At 47.9% G+C, this 18,686-nt stretch overlaps 1 protein-coding gene across 1 annotated transcript in view; it reads left to right on the forward strand.

Moving 5' to 3' along the window:
- dnah1 (dynein, axonemal, heavy chain 1) overlaps window positions 1-18,686 on the forward strand; it is a 971,783-nt gene that overhangs the window by 294,155 nt on the left and 658,942 nt on the right. The window contains exons 33-35 of the mRNA XM_085999976.1: window positions 1,909-1,995; window positions 9,888-10,074; window positions 15,384-15,475. Of these exons, the coding sequence (XP_085856102.1) occupies window positions 1,909-1,995; window positions 9,888-10,074; window positions 15,384-15,475 (366 nt within the window). The remainder of the gene's footprint in view (window positions 1-1,908; window positions 1,996-9,887; window positions 10,075-15,383; window positions 15,476-18,686) is intronic.

Below are 18,686 nucleotides of genomic sequence, written 5' to 3' on the forward strand. Positions count from 1 at the left end.
AGAGAGAGGGGGAGGGAGAGAGAGAGGGTGAGGGAGGGAAAGAGTGAGAGGTTGGGAGAGGGAGGGAGCGCTCGCCTTCTTCCTTCCTTCCTTCCTTCGCAGGGGTCCATCGGGCCAGGCCTGAGGCGCTCCTTCCCCCCCTCTCTCTCCAGGCTAATCCCGAACTAAATCCAGCAGTCTCTCTCTCTCTCTTCACCCCCCCCCGTCTCTCTCTTCTCCCCCAGTCTCTCCCTCTCTCTCTCTTCCCCCGTCTCTCTCTTCTCCCCCCAGTCTCTCTCTCTCTCCCCCCCAGTCTCTCTCTCTCTCTCTTCCTCCCAGTCTCTCTCTCTCTCACTCCCCCGTCTCTCTCTCTCTCTCACTCCCCCGTCTCTCTCTCTCTCTCTTCCCCCCAGTCTCTCTCTCTCTCTTCCTCCCAGTCTCTCTCTCTCTCTTCCCCAAGTCTCTCTCTCTCTCTCTCTTCCCCCCAGTCTCTCTCTCTCTCTCCCCCCAGTCTCTCTCTCTCTCTCCCCCCCAGTCTCTCTCCCCCCCAGTCTCTCTCTCTCTCTCTCTCCCCCCCCAGTGTCTCTCTCTCTCTCTCTCCCCCCAGTGTCTCTCTCTCTCTCTCTCTCCCCCAGTCTCTCTCTCTCTCTTCCCCCCAGTCTCTCTCTCTCTGTCTCCCCCCAGTCTCTCTCTCTCTCTCCCCCCAGTCTCTCTCTCTCTCCCCCCCAGTCTCTCTCTCTCTCTCTTCCCCCCAGTCTCTCTCCCCCCCAGTCTCTCTCTCTCTCTCCCCCCCAGTCTCTCTCTCTCTTCCCCCCAGTCGCTCTCTCCCCCCCAGTCGCTCTCTCCCCCCCCCGCCCCCGTCTCTCTCTTCTGCCCCCAGTCTCTCTCTTGATCTCCAGGCCTCTCCCCCCCCCAGTCTCTCTCTCTCTCTTTCCCTCTCTCTCTCTCCTTCCCACACAGACAGACAGACAGACAAACTCATTTATATATATAAAAATTATTTCTACTTTTTCATAACAACATGCCCTCAAAAAACCCTCAGCACCACCGGGCACTCCAGCTAGTTTAAAATAAAATAGACGGCACTATAGGGGCAGCCAGTAGCTGCTGCCATGCAACATTCTGGCCCCTCACCCCTGTGGCTCTCCTAGCACATCACGCTCTCTGTGCCGAGAGCACCACAAAAATATTAAATGGCTGGCCTCACATTGTTGCACAAGGTCGACTTAACGGGGTGTAGGTGACCACAACGGCCGAGGAGCAACTAGGACTGCATTATTCGCTTCTGGTCTTGTACTTGACCCCTTCCCGCATTAACCAACTGAGAGTGGAGAGAAATTTAATCTGTGTCCTTCACCATCCCAGCAGATCTCTCCTGTTTAAAAGCATTCTTTAATTCATGAGGTTCCCCGCATATTTTATTGAGCAAACCCTGTAATGTTTGAAATAAAAGCAGAAAACCCTGGAAGCACTCAGCAGGTCAGGCAGCACATGTGGAGTGAGAAACAGAGTTAACGTTTCCAGTCAATGACCTTTCATCAGAATGGAACATTAACTCTGTTTCTCGTCTCCACAGATGCTGCCTGACCTGCTGAATATTTACAGCATTTTCTGTTTTTATTTCAGATTTCGAGCATCCGCAGTATTTTGCTTTTGTCCCTATAATGTTTGATTCATTTCCAAACAAGTTTTATGTGTCACTTTCCATTTACTTCAGGGATTACAGTGGGAATGATATCAAAGGGATGCTTCAGTTGTGATTGAGCTTAAGGTAATGCACAACATTTTTGAGGGATTCATGTATGCAGAGAATGTCATGGCGAATGCTGCACCAGTAACATACCTCTCCCATCATGCACAGCCTGTGGTGTAAAACTGTACTGATCAACAAAGATGTACATTGATTATTAATTGGTGTCTTTGCTACAGGATCATTATGACTTTGGAATGAGAGCTGTAAAAACTGTGATCTCAGCAGCAGGGAACCTGAAGAGGGAAAATCCCAATATGGATGAGGTACAGGAAATACTGGAGCAGAGCTCTGGTCATAGGATGATTAAATGTTGTCTGTCTTAATCCTTGGAATTATTAATAGCTAGAAATATACTAAACATAGAATAATAGATAGCTAGAATATCTTATATATATATATATAATAAAGCGGTCATTCCGTCCGTCTGTCTGTCTGTCTTGAATAAACTCAAAAGTTATAGAGCGTACCTACACGTGTGTTACATCGAAAGAAAGCTTACGATTCCAGAACCGTCATAAGCGTATTTACGTTTCGGCCAGACAAAAATTGCGCCCGCGGTATCCAAAAAACGTTCAACATTCCGCTCATTATCCGCTCATTAGCATCGAGTGATGTCGAGGTCGACCAATCGTACGGTCGAGCGACCCGATGGTCGACCAATTGCTGCGTGGCGGGGGCGGGTTCCTGGCGCTTGCGGGCGAGCGCTCCTAGAGTCGAGTGACGGGACGATTGACCAATCCTACGCTTCGGTGACCTGACAGTCGACCCAATCGGTGCGTGTGTGGGTGGGCCTTATCGTTCTGAACCGAGGGTGAGTCGCCGCCATCTTGATTCCAAACTTTTCATTTCTTTTTCCCGCTTTCTGCGTGTTTTCTTTTCAAATTTACATTTCCAGCAAAAAAAAAGTTGCTTTTAAAAACACAAATTGTTTTAAAAAAAAGTTAATTCATTTGTAAATCTTTTCTGTAACATCTAGAATTTTCCTACCTTTAACCGTTTTTCCAGCCCTGTAAGCCTGGGCCTCTGTTGCCCAGCCACGCCCGAGCTAGGCACCTCCCGTTGCGCTGAACAAGCGGCTCGCGATCTCCGCCATCTTTGTGAAGGCTGGAGGGGGCGGGCCTGAGCCGAGCGTCACCACCGCCGCCATGTTAGTAAAGGCGGGTGGGGCAGGAGTCAGCGCGCGCGACTTGAGTCCGGCCGGGCCTCACGCGGTAGGTTGCGCGGCGGCGTCTCTCTCTTTGCTCTTGAAGCCAGCTCGGGCGGGCTCGGGAGATCGGGCCTCCGGAGATCGGGTGGGGAGGGGCGAGCCTCGGGAGATGGGGGGAGATCGGCGCTCGGGAGATCGGGCTTCGGGAGATCGGCGCTTGGGAGATCGGGCCTCGGGAGATCGGTGCTCGGGAGATTGGGCCTCGGGAGATCGGCGCTCGGGAGATCGGGGGGCGGGGCGCGGGGCTCCGGAGATCAGGCCTCGTGAGATCGGGCCTCGGGAGGCGGGGCTCGGGACATCGGGGAGCGGGGCTCGGGGACTCCCCTCCTCCCCCCCTCCTCCCCCCCTCTCCCTCCCTCTCCCTCCCCTCCCCTCCCCCCTCTCCCTCCCCTCCCCCTCCCCTCCCCCCTCCCCTCTCCCCCTTCCCCCCTCCCCTCCCCCCGCTCCCCCTCCCACCTCCCCCTCCCCTCCCCCCCCTCCCCTCTCCTCCCCCCCGCTCCCCCTCCCCCTCCCGCTCCTCCCCCCTCCCCCTCCCCCCTCCCCACCACCCCCGCTCCCCTCCCCCTTCCCCCTCCCCTCCCCCCTCCCCCCCTCCCCTCCCCCCTCCCCTCCCCCCTCCTCCCTCCCCTTCCCCCCCTCTTCCCCCACCCCTTCCCCCCTCTTCCCCCTTCCCCCCTTCCCCCCTCTCCCCCTCCCCCCCCTCTTCCCCCAGTCGCTCTCTCTCTTCCCCCCAGTCGCTCTCTCCCCCCAGTCGCTCTCTCTCTTCCCCCCAGTCGCGCTCTCTCTTCCCCAGTCGCTCTCTCTCTCTCTTCCAATAACAACATGCCCTCGAAAAAGCCTCGGCACCGCTGGGCACTCCAGCTAGTATTACATATATTGAATACTAGATAGCCAGAGTGCATTATACATAGAATAGTAGGTAGCCAGTGTATTATAAATAAAATAATAGATAGCCAGAATATATTACATATCAAATAATAGATTGTCAGACTGTATTGAATTGGCTAGGAATATACTGTATATAAAATAAGAAATAGGCAAGGGTTGTATTGAATTTAGCAAAGAGTGAATTGCATATAGGATAATAGTTAGCAAGGAATATATTAAATATAGCAGAGTGTATTGCATATAGATAACAGATAGCTATTGAATATAATAACATGTATAAACAGATAATAAGTAGCCAGTGTGGATTACATATAATAATAGTTCAACAGAATGTATTGCATATAAAGAATAACAGATAGCTGGAAGTGTATTGAAACATAAAATAGTGTATTGAACATAGAAAATAGATAACCAGGAATGTGTTGCATGTAGAATAATGTTCAATTGGTAGTACAGGTAGACTATCCTTTATCCAAACTTCCGAAAAACGAAAACCTCTAAAAACCGAAAGTTTTTTTGTTCAGCGTAAATCGTGCGCACGACATGACCAGAGTGGTGCACGACTTACGCTGAGCAGGGCAGAGGGTCACAGAGTTCCCTCCTGGGTAGGAGATTGCAGGCCGAGCCGGGCAGTGTGAAGGAGGTACCGGGAGAGTGAACCCAACAATACAGTGGCCCGTCCGATAGCTGCAGCGGCCCGTCCGATATTCTTTTCTCCCCCCGACCCGACCCGAACCGAACCACGGCCCGTCCGATATTCTTTTCTCCCGACCCGACCGAACCGCGGCCCGTCCGATATTCTTTTCTCCCCCCCCGGACCCCGACCCCCCCGACCTGAACCGCGGCCTGTCCGATATTCTTTTCTCCCCCCCTGGACCCCGACCCCCCCCCCCTGACCGACCCCGACCCCCCCCCGACCTGAACCGCGGCCCGTCCGATATTCTTTTCTCTGCCCCCACCCGACCCCCGACCTGATTTGCGGGCCAGCTTAGTAGGAGTCAGCCGATATCCGGCTTTCCAGAGAAGCAGGAAGGGGAATGAGACACGGAACAGTCGCAAGAGGTAGCCTGAACTTTTACAATTTATATTAAATACAAATTTCCCAGTCTTATAATAATACCTTCTGAAATCCGAAAAATTCCGAAAACCGAAACTCAGCTGGCCCCAAGGCTTTCGGATAAGGGATAGTGTACCTGTACTCCTACCTCTGAGTCAGAAGATTCAAGTGTAATCTTCAGTGTAGCATGGAAGGAGTTGGCCATTTATTCTGTTGGATATGTTTGATTTGCTACATGAGCAGAGGAAATTGAGGAGGGGGCTGGGAAAGCCCCTTCCGCCTCAAGACAATAAAAAAAAAATTCATTCACGGGATGTGGACCTCGCAGGTAAGGCCAACATTTATTGCCTATCCCTAATTGCCCTTGAAGGTGGTGGTGAACTGCCTTCTTGACAGTGGCTTGCTAGGCCATTTCAGAGGGCATTTAAGAGTCAACCACATTGCTGTGGGTCTGGAGTCACATATAGGCCAGACCAGGTAAGGACGACAGATTTCCTTCCCTAAAGGACATTAGTGAACCAGATGGGTTTTTACAGCAATCTGGTGGTTTCATGGGCTGGAATTTTCCAGGGTGTCAGCGGGCAGGATCGATGGCAGGTCAGGTGGGAAAGCTTTTTATTGACAGCAGGTCAGGAACCCTCTGTTATCCCACCACAACCTGCCTTTCCCAATGGCGCGACTGTCACCACTAAGCAGACCCGACAGGCAGTGGCGGGCGACCCAATGAAACTCATTATAATCTACTTACCAGACCCTTTACAGGCTTTTTTAACTTACTTTGTAACTTTAACTTCATGGCCACGAAGACCACGTCGGTCAACCTGAGGTGGGAGTTCAGTGGCCATTGCTCCAGCTGATTCCTTGAGAGCCTCAAATGTACAGTAAAAGCTCCCACCTGACAGATCATCACTTTCCTCAGCCACAAGCTTCTCCTCACTGCATTTCCAGAACAGAATCAGCAGGCTGCAAGTGTTTCCACCAAAGTCTCCATCCAGTCTCACCTCATTATCTCTCTCACCATTGACAGATCGCTTCTGTCATCTGTATTTCACCTGTCATCTATTCCATCGGCATGGGTGCCTTTTATACAGTCTCACCTTGGTCCGCAGAATTGGACCACGATGAGCCCCAACGCCAGCAGCACCAGGCACACCAGCAGCAGCAACAACAACACCAACCTTCTCCGCAATCCCCTGATGCTGCACAGGACAGAGGGCATCAGCACCTGAGCACATTGTTGCCTGGGAGGCCAGGGATGGCCTCATAATGGCCAGATTTACTTAACTTTACGCTGTACACCCTGGCTGCCACATGATGTGCCAGGTTGGCACCACCACACACCAACACCATAAAGCATCCCTACAATGTCCAAGCAATTCCTCTCACACTCATCACCATTGCGGGGGATACCGTTATGTCTCACCATTCACTACAACTCACTAAGCCACTTCGAAAGGTGCACACAAATCTGTCCTGGACCGGAAAGTGTTGAAAATAAAGATTTCAGTGTTTGACCAAACATTAATACAAACTTAACATAAACATTGGATAAAACACCCAAGTGGCTACCCTTGTGTGTTGTTAATTGGTATGATTGCACTAGGATGAGGGTGAATGTGAGGAGTGGCTAGTGAGATGGGGATGTGATAATGTAGATAGAGAGGGGTGGATGGAGATGCAAGGTAAGTTGGTGTGAGTAAGGATGTGCAGGAGTAGGGTAGGTAAGGCAAAGTGATGGGGATGTGATGAGAGGCACAGCAGGATGAAGTTGAGTGTGGCTTTGTTATAATGTTTGTGATCTAATGAGATAATTGAAATGTTTGCGCCACTGCACCCAGGTCCTCCTGACCACATCCCTGCTTGTGCCCTCCTCTGCAATCTCCAACCAGGCTGTTTTGATCTCCTGGGGAGGTCTCTTCCGCCCATCGGAAGGGAAGAGGATTACCCTGTGTGCTCTGACTCCCTCCATAAGCATATGGAGGGCATCATGGGAGAACCTGGATGCAGCCCTCTGCCTCTGTACAGTCATTGTCAGGGTTTGCAACACTTCAATGCTGTAGAACACTGACAGCATAAATGTCAAAAGAAATGTGGCCATGGTCCCTTTAAGGAAACCGGCTGATGACACGTCATGAATGATGTCACCAGACCCGCTTCCTCTAATTGGACCAGGAAATGCGCTGGGCAGGCTTAACAAGCCCTATTAAGTTCATTTTGGACAGCGGGCTGGAGCCAGCAGTGGGGCAGTGACCCACCATTGACATTGCCCGCACCGGACCTGCCGAGGTGAGCAAAATCCCGGCTATGGTCACCATTACTGATGATGCCTTTTTAGTTCCAGGCTTATTTAACTGAATTTAAATTCCCCAGCTGCCATGGTGGGATATGAACTCTTGTCACCAGATCATTAGTACAGGCCTCTGAATTACTAGTCCAGTAATATTACCACTATGCTACTGTTCCTGTTAAGTGGCTAAGCTGTGCCTGCAACTATTACAGACGCAGTCACAGGCCCATGCTTTAATGGAAGCCCTGGAAATCTGGGAGCAACATAAAGGGAGCAGAGACCTGACAGCATCAGTCTCTTCCCCATTTTCTTCTTTATAGAAATGGGAAATTAATGCCCCAGGCACTTGGGAGAAAGATACCAAGCCAATGGCCCTGAAATTAGGATCGGGAGCTTGCCGCGCGTGCAGGCCCCTGATGTGCACTCACCCTGCGCGCCGACATCTGAAGCCCGGGCCTGCTTGCATTTCCTGTCACTGGCCCGGTTCAGATGTCGGCGTGATGTGCTAACCTGATCCAGCGGCGTAGTTAGTGCGATGTGCCGGCTGGGATCAGGTGAGCACTGTGCAGCCAATCAGGGGAGGGGAAACTTCATTCATGAGTTTGAGAGTAAGAACTGTCAAACTCATGAAAAGTATGGGCTGCCAAAACACTAAACTTTAAATAAAATTTTAAAAAACATCCCACTGATTATATTAACTATAAATAAGTTTTAAAAAATATTTTAAACAATTAATCAAATTTTTGAAAAAAATAATTTTTTTAAAAATAGGGTCTAAAACTAAACTTACCTTACTGTAAATTCTTTAAAAATAATATACCTGTGGAAAAAATGTTTCTAAATTGTACTAAAAGACCACTTAGCTGTAAAACTAAATACTTACGTCTGGTTTTTCCACGCGTAAAAACCGGAGGCCTTTACACTCGGGCAACTCTGGGGAAAAAAAAAAGGAATTTCAGCACGCACGTGCTGCATCACAAGTCGCAAGCGTTCTGCCTCTTAACCCCTTGGGTCAGAGGACAGGAAATGCCGGTTTTCAGCGCATGCGCTGTGCATGCTGAAAACCGGCAATTCCTCCGGGCACACGCGTGAGTACCCCGTCCTTACTCACGCGTTGTGACAGGAATTACTGGGCCAAAGATGTGCAGATTAGGTTGATTGGCTATGATAAATTGACCCTTAGTGTTAGGGGGATTAAATACGTGGGGTTACGGGGATAGGGTGGGATATGTGTTGGTGCAGGGGTTACGGGGATCGGGTGGGATATGTGTCGGTGCAGGCTCGATGGGCCGAAATGGCCTCTATCTGCACTGTGGGGTTTCTGTGATTCTGTGATTCTGAATATGTCTGAAAAGAATAGTGTAGCAATTACCACAATGGTTAGGCACTTCTAAGAGCTGACTCCCAGAAAAGGGTGGCATTTCTCTGCTTGTATGCTAATGTGAATAATAACTTAGTTTTGGTCTGATATTTATGTGCAGGCAGGAAGGGAGCCGAGGCGACTTATAGCGGCCAGGAAACCTGGATATATGGGAAACACTGAGGTACTGCCGAATTTAACTGCAGGACCTCATTTGAATTTTTTTCTCTGTTTCTTGCCCAGCAGCTGGCCAAATTGAGAGGCTGGTGGGCTGTCGGCTGGGAAGGCCTGCGGTAGAAGGCCGCAGCTGGGGACCGGAGAGGAGGGAGGGAGAGATCGCAGGGGGATCGGATTGCAGTGGGGGAGTCGGCACCAGATCGCGGGAAGGATCGGATCACGGGGGGGTTGACATCAGATCACGGGGGGCGTTTGGCACGCGGGGGGGGGGGATGAGTGGACCGCAATCGGTACGCCATTAGATTGTGGGAGAGGATCGGCATTGGATTGCGGGTGGGTGGGGGGTGGTCGACATCGGATAGCGGAGGGGGGGTCGACATCGGATTACTGGGGGGGTTGACATCAGATCGCAGGAAGGGAGGTAGATTGTGGCAGGTTAGCTTGAGGGGCCAGGTGGGGTAAGCACTCCTACTCCTGGCCCATAAACAGTGCTGGATCCAGCAGTTCTCACCTCCCTTTAGCTGCCGGGTTTCCCGAACCCTGGGAAACCTGGCCCGTAGCTGTTGAATCCAAATGGTTGCTAAAATCTGAGGCACGCAGTCTCATTAACATATTAAAATTATTGACCTGCCTTTCAAGAGCAGATTACACCCCTCTCCCAGTTAAGTCAGAAGTAGTCATGTTCGTGGCGGTTTGGGGTCGGGTTTCCCATTTTAAAGAATTTAACCCCCCTCCCGCCCCTCTCCCACCTGTCCTGGGGGGTTAAAACTCCCCCCATGGCCTGTTCCCCAGCTCCCATCAATGCCCCCTATTGCTGCTTATCATAAGATGACAGGGACAGTCCAGGCCTTACTTACTATCCCTTCTAAGTTTCCTTCCTGTGAGATTTTGTAGTCTTCACTCAGCCCCTCGCTGCTTCATATGGCTTATAACTGAATGGAGCAGTACTTGAACCTACATATATGTAAGTAGATTCCAGTAAAGGTTGCTAGCAAACACTGATGACCCCATTAGCCTTAACATATAGAAGCTGTGTGCCAACTCTGTCATGGAACAAGAAGATATGAAGGCACATAGAAATTAACTGTGGTTAGAGGTAAAATAAATGCAAAAAAAAATCCACATATCTTGTGACTCTCAACCTGGTTTCTTTAAACTAAAAGCTGTGCTGTTTTTCAGGAGCTGATATGTCTGAGAGCCATCCGTGATGTGAATGTGCCCAAGTTCCTGCAAGATGACCTCAAACTCTTCAATGGTATCGTGTCTGATCTCTTCCCCATGATCAAGGAAGAACCCATTGACTATGGCATTCTGGAGGAATCCATTCGTAAAACATGTATTAAGAAAATTCTAAAAGATGTTGATGGTAAGTTACGTTTCATGTCAAAAAAAGAAATGCCCTTAAGTGAGTGGGGAAAAATGTGAATGCTGGAAACGCACCGCAATATACAATGATTTTCTTGATGTAAAGAAAAACAGAAAGATCTAGCCATATAATTAAAAGTCCTGGGGTCAATTTTACTAACCCTTGCCTCTGGATCACCCAAGTTCACGCTTTTTTTGTTGCCCCATGATTTACAGGACTTACCTGTGGGCACAGCTTGGCCTGTGCCTGCATGAGACACTGTTGGAGTTGGAGGCACATTAATGAGGCATGAGGGTATGTTCCTGACCGTCTGCCTCACTTCGTGGGAGCTACATCGGCTCGGCAATCCAGCACACGAGTGCACAGAAAACATGGCACTATGACCTGCTCCCGACCCCTGCTGACCAGAGAGTTTCTGGGGTACCCGGGGACAATGGGAAAGCTGCCAGCGGAACTCTTTCTTTTTCATTTCATTCCCCCGGCCCCCCCCCCTCCTCCCTCCCAGAATATTTAAATACAGTTAGCACTTTCTGGCTGCCAATTTCCATTGGGAACCAGAAAGCCCCAATCCCTGAGAAGCCTACAGTTGCAGCTCATCATCCTGTCCCTTCCACTATTAGGCCCTGCCAAGAAATCCTGGGGCTGGACTTGACCACTATCTGGGGCTAAAATTGGTCTACACCAGTAGTGCGAGACGGCTCATAGAGAATTGGCAGTTCGTTTTACACCACATCCCATTTTCTTTTCCATTGATTCACTATGAGCCCATTTCAAGCTGCTGACTTAAACCAGTTTCACCCCCTCTATGTTTTGTACCTGGGTGGAAAGGGGAGGGGAGGAGATGGGCAATAAAATCTGCCCTCTTGTGTTTAGCATGTATCGATAGCATTAAACTTATCAAAGGCATTGCACCTGAAAACGTGGCCTCAGAGGTGTTAAATCTCCAAGGTGTCACATGTCCAAAGGGAAAAAAGAGTTGTGATTGGTTTGAATAACAACTTATCTGTTAAGTTACCAATCAATTAAAAAATTGATTACATGTAATGTATCAAAAGTAGTAAAAGCTACCAATAAGGAGCGGGTAACCAGCAGAGGACAGAAGGACCAAATCCCTCAGGCTTTTTTTTATAAGCTGGCATTCACCAACTGGCAGGTACTAGAAAACTGACCAATTAAATTGCATAAATAATTTTTTGCAGTAGCTATTTTCCTTCTTCTCTCAGGTCAGTGTCTGTAACTAAAATAACTGCTTAGGAATTCCAGCAATGCTATTGCACTGCCAGAAGTGCAGCATGGTGGAGCAGCTGCTTTTATCGGCCATACCTTTATTGCTGCTGCTCCCCCAATTCGAATGCTAAACAGTCTCCCTGGGACTGATTGTCATTTTGTAGCTGGCATTGTGGGGCCCACATGCTGCCCAAAACGGCAAGTACGTTCTGCTTCCTGCAGGCGTACTTAACGCTGGCTGTTACAGCGACATATCTAGGGAGGCCTGGGAGTCCCACCAACACCCCCCTAAAGGTGGCGTCATGATGGAGGGTGGGTGGGTGGAAGAAGCACCTGCGAGCTCCCCACCACCCGCCCAACTCCCCCACCCCAGTTGGTAGTTAGCATGGCGGGGAGGACAATTTCACCCCAATTTCTGGTCCCTCTGCTCTGACCCTCTTATGCCTGCTATTTGAATGGTGGCATTAATATGCTTATTTTACATGAGCAAAGGAATTTCAAGCAAGTCTGTTGCTAGAATTGCACAGCATGATTTCACACCGCTACCATTTAAAAAAATACTCCTCGCTCATAGTTGCACTTTAGTGCCTTAAGGGTTTTCGTGCGCATCTCTGCCATGAAAGTGATTCACCTCCATGTATTCACTGAAACTAACACCGGAGAAAGCTGCACATTATTTTTCAAGTTGCCCAGATTCTAGGCAGAGCTGTTGCTCCAGAGAACTGACTTATGGACATCCAAAGCTGCTTTGCTATGTTCCCATCAGGCAGCACAGTCACAGCAAAAGTCTCTCTCAGGCCTCCAGGCCTGACAATGCTGCCATACTTGGAAGTCTGGATGTAAGATCTTCATGAGGCCTCCAGAGCTCAACTGAATTTTGTTCTCCTGACCCTCTCTGCAAGCACTGACTGATAAACAGGCACCTGCCACACTCCAGCACCTCACTCGGAACTGTTCTTCAGCTGTGGATAGGCTATTCAAGCAAGAAGGGACTCGGAGCTGAGCCCGATCCTGTCCTCACCTGATGTCCATACATGCTGGCTAATTTCAACCCCACATCCACAGCCCAGAGGCACTGAGGCCAATTGTAGCTCAGCTAAGATGAGCAAACTCAACATGGCAGCAGTCAAAATTCTGCCCTTCCTGGTCTGTAACGGCGCAGTTCCACACTGGACACCATACGAGAGTGACTGCCCTTGACATCAAGGCAGCATCTGACAGAGTGTGGCATCAAGGAGCCCTAGTAAAACTGAAGTCAATGGGAATCAGGGGTAAAATGCTCCATTGGCTGGAGTCATACCTCGCACATAAGGAAGATGGTTGTGGTGGTTGAAGGTCAATCATCACATCGCTGCAGGAGTTCCTCAGGGCAGTGTCCTAGGCCCAACCATCTTCAGCTGCTTCATCAATGACCTTCCCTCCAACATAAGGTCAGAAATGGGGATGTCCGCTGATGGTTGCACAGTGTTCAGTGCCATTCACAACTCCACAGATAATGTAGCAGTCCATGCCCGCATGCAACAAGACCTGGACGACGTTCAGGCTTCGGCTGATAAGTGGCAGGTAACATTTGCGCCACAGAAGTGCCAGGCAATGACTATCTCCAACAAGCGAGAGTCTAACCACCTCCCCTTGACATTCAATGGCATTAACAATGCCGAATCCCCCACTATCAACATCCTGGGGGTCACCATTAACCAGAAACTGAACTGGACCAGCCACATAAATACTGTGGCAACAAGAGTAGGTCAGAGACTAGGTATTCTGCGGTGAGTGTCTCACCTCCTGACTCCCCAAAGCCTTTCCACCATCTACAAGGCACAAGTAAGGAGTGTGATGGAATACTCTCCTCTTGCCTGGATGAGTGCAGCTCCAACAACACTCAAGAAACTCGACACCATCCAGGACAAAGCAGCCCGCTTGATTGGCACCCCATCCACCACCTTAAACATTCACTCCCTCCACCACCGGCGTACCGTGGCTGCAGTGTGTACCATCTACAAGATGCACTGCAGCAACTCGCCAAGGCTTCTTTGCCAGCACCTCCCAAACCCACGACCTCTTCCACCTAGAAGGACAGGGGCAGCAGGCGCATGGGAACACTGCCACCTCCAAGTTCCCCTCCAAGTCACACACTATCCTGACTTAGAAGTATATCGCTGATCCTTCATCGTCGCTGGGTCAAAATCCTGGAACTCCCTACCTAACAGCACTGTGGGAGTACCTTCACCACACGGACTGCAGCGGTTCAAGAAGGCAGCTCACCACCAACTTCTCAAGGGCAACTAGGGATGGGCAATAAATGCTGGCATTGCCAGCGATGCTCTGATCCTATAAACGAATTTTTAAAAAAGGCAGTCAGCAGAGGGCTTACAAATGATATTCCTTCATTTTTGATTTAATAAGTCCAGTAGATCTTCTACATCACAAAAGGGAATGGTATTAAGAAAAAGGAATTGTGAAAGCAAATTCAATTCCTTATTTATATATTGTAAACAAAAGCCAAGAAATTACTGTTTGTGGTTTTTGTTTTATTCGTTCCTGTGATGTGGGTGTCGCTGGCAAGGCCAGCATTTATTGCCCACCTTAATTGCCCTTGAGAAGGTGGTGGTGAGCCGTCTTCTTGAACTGCTGCAGTCCATGCAGTAAAGGTACTCCCATAGTGCTGCTAGGGAGGGAGTTCCAGGATTTTGACCCAGCGACTATGAAAAAACGCCGATATATTTCCAAGTCAGGATGGTGTGTGACTTGGAGGGGAACTTGGGGGTGATGGTATTCCCATGCACCTGCTGACTTTGTCCTTCTAGGTGGTAGAGGTCGCGGGTTTGGGAGGTGCTATCGAAGAAGCCTTGGTGAGTTGCTGCAGTGCACCTTGTAGATGGCACAATCTGCAGCTAGGGTGCGCCAGTCAAGCGGGCTGCTTTGTCCTGGATGGTGTCGAGCTTCAAGTGTTGTCGAAGCTGCATTCATCCAAGCAAGTGGAGAATATTCCAACACACTCCTGACTTGTGCCTTGTAGATGGTGGAAAGGCTTTGGGAAGTCAGGAGGTCAGACACTTATTGCAGAATACCCAGACTCTGACCTGCTCTTGTAGCCACAGTATTTATGTAGCTGGTCCAGTAAGTTTCTGGTCTGCTTGACAAGTCTGTGGGACAGCTCTCCCAATTTTGGCACAAGTCCCCAGATGTTCATGAGGACTTTGCAGGGTCGAGTGGGCTGGTCATGTCCGAAGCCTGTGCCTAGGTTGATGCTGTTCGTTTTTTTTATTATTGTTTTTTGTAGCAGTTGTGTAGAACTGAGTGGCTTGCTAGGGGGCAGTTAAGAGTCAACCACATTGCTGTGGGTAAGGACAGCAGATTTTCTTCCCTAAAGGACATTAGTGAACCAGATGGGTTTTTACGACAATCTGATAGTTTCATGACTGATACTAGCTTTTTATTCCAGATTTATTTAATTAACTGAATTTAAATCCCCCAGCTGCCATGGTGGGATTTGAACTCACTTCTACTGGATTATTAGTCCAGGCCTCTGGATTACTAGCCCAGTAACATAAACACTATGCTACCGTATCCGTAGTCTGCAAACATTTAATGTGTTTGTTTGACATTTCTTTATTTGCTATTTAATGGAACCATTAAATTATTTAAAATAGAGGCTTAAAATAGTGAGCTGAGTCCTGTGAACATGTAATGCATTGTTCACTAATATCAGTAACAGTATAGTGTTCTGAAGATTGAGATGATAAAAATGAGTTGCTTGATCTAGCTCAATGAGGCATGAGAGGTAGTTTTCCGACTTTGTGCTTCTATCTGGGAGCCTTGCCCAATTAGAAAGTCAGGTGCATGCTGTGTATGATTTTCCAACCATTGGTTTTAAGTGGTTTGAAAATCATGCACACAATTGAAATTTGTAATGTGCACTCCCAGTGGGCAAAGCTCCCAGCTGGAACCAGAAAGTCAGAGAATTACACACATGTCATTTCAAGCCTCCTTTTGGATTTACTGCACAGAATTTTTGAATTCAGAGAACTTTACATTACCAGCTATGCAGCCTATCATTTATGGTTTCTCCCCTTGTGCAGGCTTTGTGATCAAGTGCATTCAGTTATATGAAACTACAGTTGTCCGGCACGGACTGATGTTGGTCGGTCCTTCAGGATCTGGAAAGACAAAGGTAGGGCACAACATGTAGAAATATTACCTGTGTAATAGGATCATCATCTGCTTGTATAATTAGCCATCAAACCTATATTTTGAAATGATGAGATAGCGAGATCAATTCCTGTCTTCAGGTTCTTAGTGGTGCTTGTGAGTTGTACTGCGTGCCACTCTACGGAATCATCTCCATGGGTCAGCGTTGTAGCATGTCTGTAAGGAAGTACAGCTAAATTTCAGGTCACAGCTGATTGTCACTGTCTCTGCACATGCCCAAAATAAGAAAAGCAGATTAAAAAAGCATTCAGAAATGCGACAAAAAAACCTTGCACGTTAAAATCAGGGTCCACTAAGTGACCTCCTGTCTGAAAGGTCACCTCTACCAATATGGTACGCCTGTTTTTCTGAGCATGCTGTGCACTTGATATCCAGCACACCCACTGGCTACAAAATGGAGCAGACTCCTTCTACGTCCCCTTTTGATTTGACTGGGTCTTTGTGTGGGACAAAGATTAGGTGAAGATTACACCGATCTGATTGTTCCCTAATTTCAACTGTCCAATACCAAAATCGGCCCCATTGTGTTATTATATCTAGAATATTTGAGTACTTTTCAAATTTCTTAGGCTGATCGTTCGTAACATTATCTGAGCTTTTAAGAGCCGATTCCCCAGTGCCGTACTCAGGGACAGCCTCTTGCCCTGAGTGCTCGCAATTGGCCAGGCACACTTGCCACTGCATTTCCGATTCCATTGGAGAGGAAGCTTTCTCATTTTCTGAGACCTTGTTACAAGCACTAAGATTATGTAAATCATTACGGGTATTAAAGTTATGAAACTATATTGAGATTGGTCCCACAATGAATTCCATGTGGTCTGGGACTGCACTACTTTCTATTTGCAGAGCACCTGTTTAAAATGAGCATTGGGAGACCAATTTTACAGAAGGTTGATTTTGGCACATCGGAGTTTTCTTTCTGTTTTGGATTAGGTTTTAAGGAGCATCCGAGGAGAGAGAGCTAGAGAGGCGGAGAGGTTTAGGGAGGGAATTCCAGAGCTTGAGGCCTAGGCAGCTGAAGGCACGGTTGCCAATGGTGGAGAAATTAAAATCGGGGATGCACAAGAGGCCATAATTGGAGGAGCGCAGAGATCTCGGAGGGCTGGAGGAGGTTACAGCGATAAGGAGGGGCTAAGCCATGGAGGGATTTGAAAACAAGGATGAGAATTTTAAAATTGAGGCATTGCCAGACAGGATGCCAATGTAGGTCAGCGAGCACAGGGGTGATACCTTGAGCGGGACTTGGTGCAAGTTAGGATACAGGCAGCAGAGTTTTGAATGAGCTCAAGTTTATGGAGGATGGAAAATGGAAGGCTGGCCAGGAGATCATTGGAATAATCAAGTCTAGTGGTAACAAAGGCATGGATGAGGGTTTCAGCAGCAGATAAGCTGAGGCAGGGTCGGAGACAGGTGATGTTACAGAAGTCAGCGGTTTTGGTGATGGAGTTGTTATTGTTATGTTCATTAATAACTAGACATTCTTATTATGAACACAGCTAGCTTTTGCTAGTTACTTTTATTGAGCACATGTGGACTTGTACAGCATCTTGTAGAGGCTTCCATCTTGACTGCTGCCTTGTGGGTAGCCTAGTGCCTCATGGGTAATGTAGTCTTAATATACATACAGCTGGGTAGTGTAGTCTTATACATACAGCTATATACAGCTCTACACAGCTCTATGGCTCCACCTAGTGTCCACTATAGAATGACATGTTATTGATCATTACATCCCCCTTTCTTTGAGGTTTAACAAAATCAATATCAACTTTCAAGAAAACAATAAAGATAATATCAGTAACACTTTTTGTTAGTGCTCTATAAACATAAACATTTTCAAAACAGTCAACACATTTTCAAAGCTTTACATTGTACTCAAAGATTAAGTCTATCAGGCTCTTTTACTTCACGTGTGGATCTTCTCAACACGGGTAAGTCTGATGTGTCTTCATGAGATTGTTCTGGCGGTGAATGACAAGATGCAGTTGCGGCATTGTCATCAATCTGCTCTTGTATAGATCGAGGTCTCCTTGCGATCTTTGCTTGGAGAGGGTTTCAGTGTTTCCTTCACTCTTCATGCCATAACTCTCAATGTAGTCAATGCACTCTCGAAAAACTGCTGGCAGCTGGATCCCATCATACAGCATAGTCCTCTCAGCAGCCTCGGCTAATGGAACACCAAAGATTGGCCTGAGGGAAGAAGGAGTATCCACCGGAACTGCTTCCTGCTCTGGTGCAGGCTTCTTCTTTTTCTTTTTATCTTTCCACTGCTTAACAACATCTGCTGCGGTTATATCTTTGGACTTTTTCTCCTTGTGTTTTTCCTCTTTGTGCTTTTCTTCCTTTGGCTTCTCTTTGACCTTAAAGTCTTTTTCTTTCTTCTTGGAGAAACTAGGCTTTTTGAAGACATGGATACCCTTTGGCCTTTTCATCCTTGATGGGCTCTCTGCTCCATCACCTGAGTCATCTGGTCTGCTTATGGCACAGTTTATACGGTAGATTCTCTTGACCAGTTCTAAGTCTTCACAAGCTTTGTCACCTAGTATCGAATCAAGTCTTTCAGCCACAACGGAAAACATGAGATGATGCACTTTGTCTTTGGCTGTCACTTTAAGTCTGCATACACCTAAGCTATCTATTTTCTGTCCATTATAGCTCTTCAGTAGTACTGACTTTTTCTGTATTTTGGGCTTTTCTTTCATATTTTTTATGTCACTCATACTGATTAAGTTTGCTTTTGCCCCAGTGTCCAGTTTCAATGTAACTAATGCTCCATTTACCTGCAGTGGGATCATCCATTTGTCCTCTTTTACTGCATTGACTTTATGTTCAGCATTGTCCATTTCTGAGGGCTGCACATTTTCTGTATCTTTTTTGATATCGTCACATGACACCATTCCTACAAAAAATGTCTCACTTTGATCAGTGTCCTCAATCACATTAACTTGTTGCCCTTTCATTGTTTTTACTTTTGAAAAGCATTGTTTGGCAAAGTGATTCTTTCCATTACACTTTGTGCACATTTTTCCAAATGCTGGGCATTGTCTTAACTGGTGTTTGTAACAACAGCGTTTACAATTAAAAATTTCATCCTCCGATTGCTTTTCATTTCTGTTCTGCCCACGTTTCTTCCCCTTGTAGGACACAGCACCGACAGCAGCATTATCACTCATTAC

Source organism: Somniosus microcephalus, chromosome 11, assembly GCF_052327205.1.
Source record: "Somniosus microcephalus isolate GS21.2 chromosome 11, FLI_Smic_1.0, whole genome shotgun sequence".
NCBI classification, from domain to species: domain Eukaryota; kingdom Metazoa; phylum Chordata; class Chondrichthyes; order Squaliformes; family Somniosidae; genus Somniosus; species Somniosus microcephalus.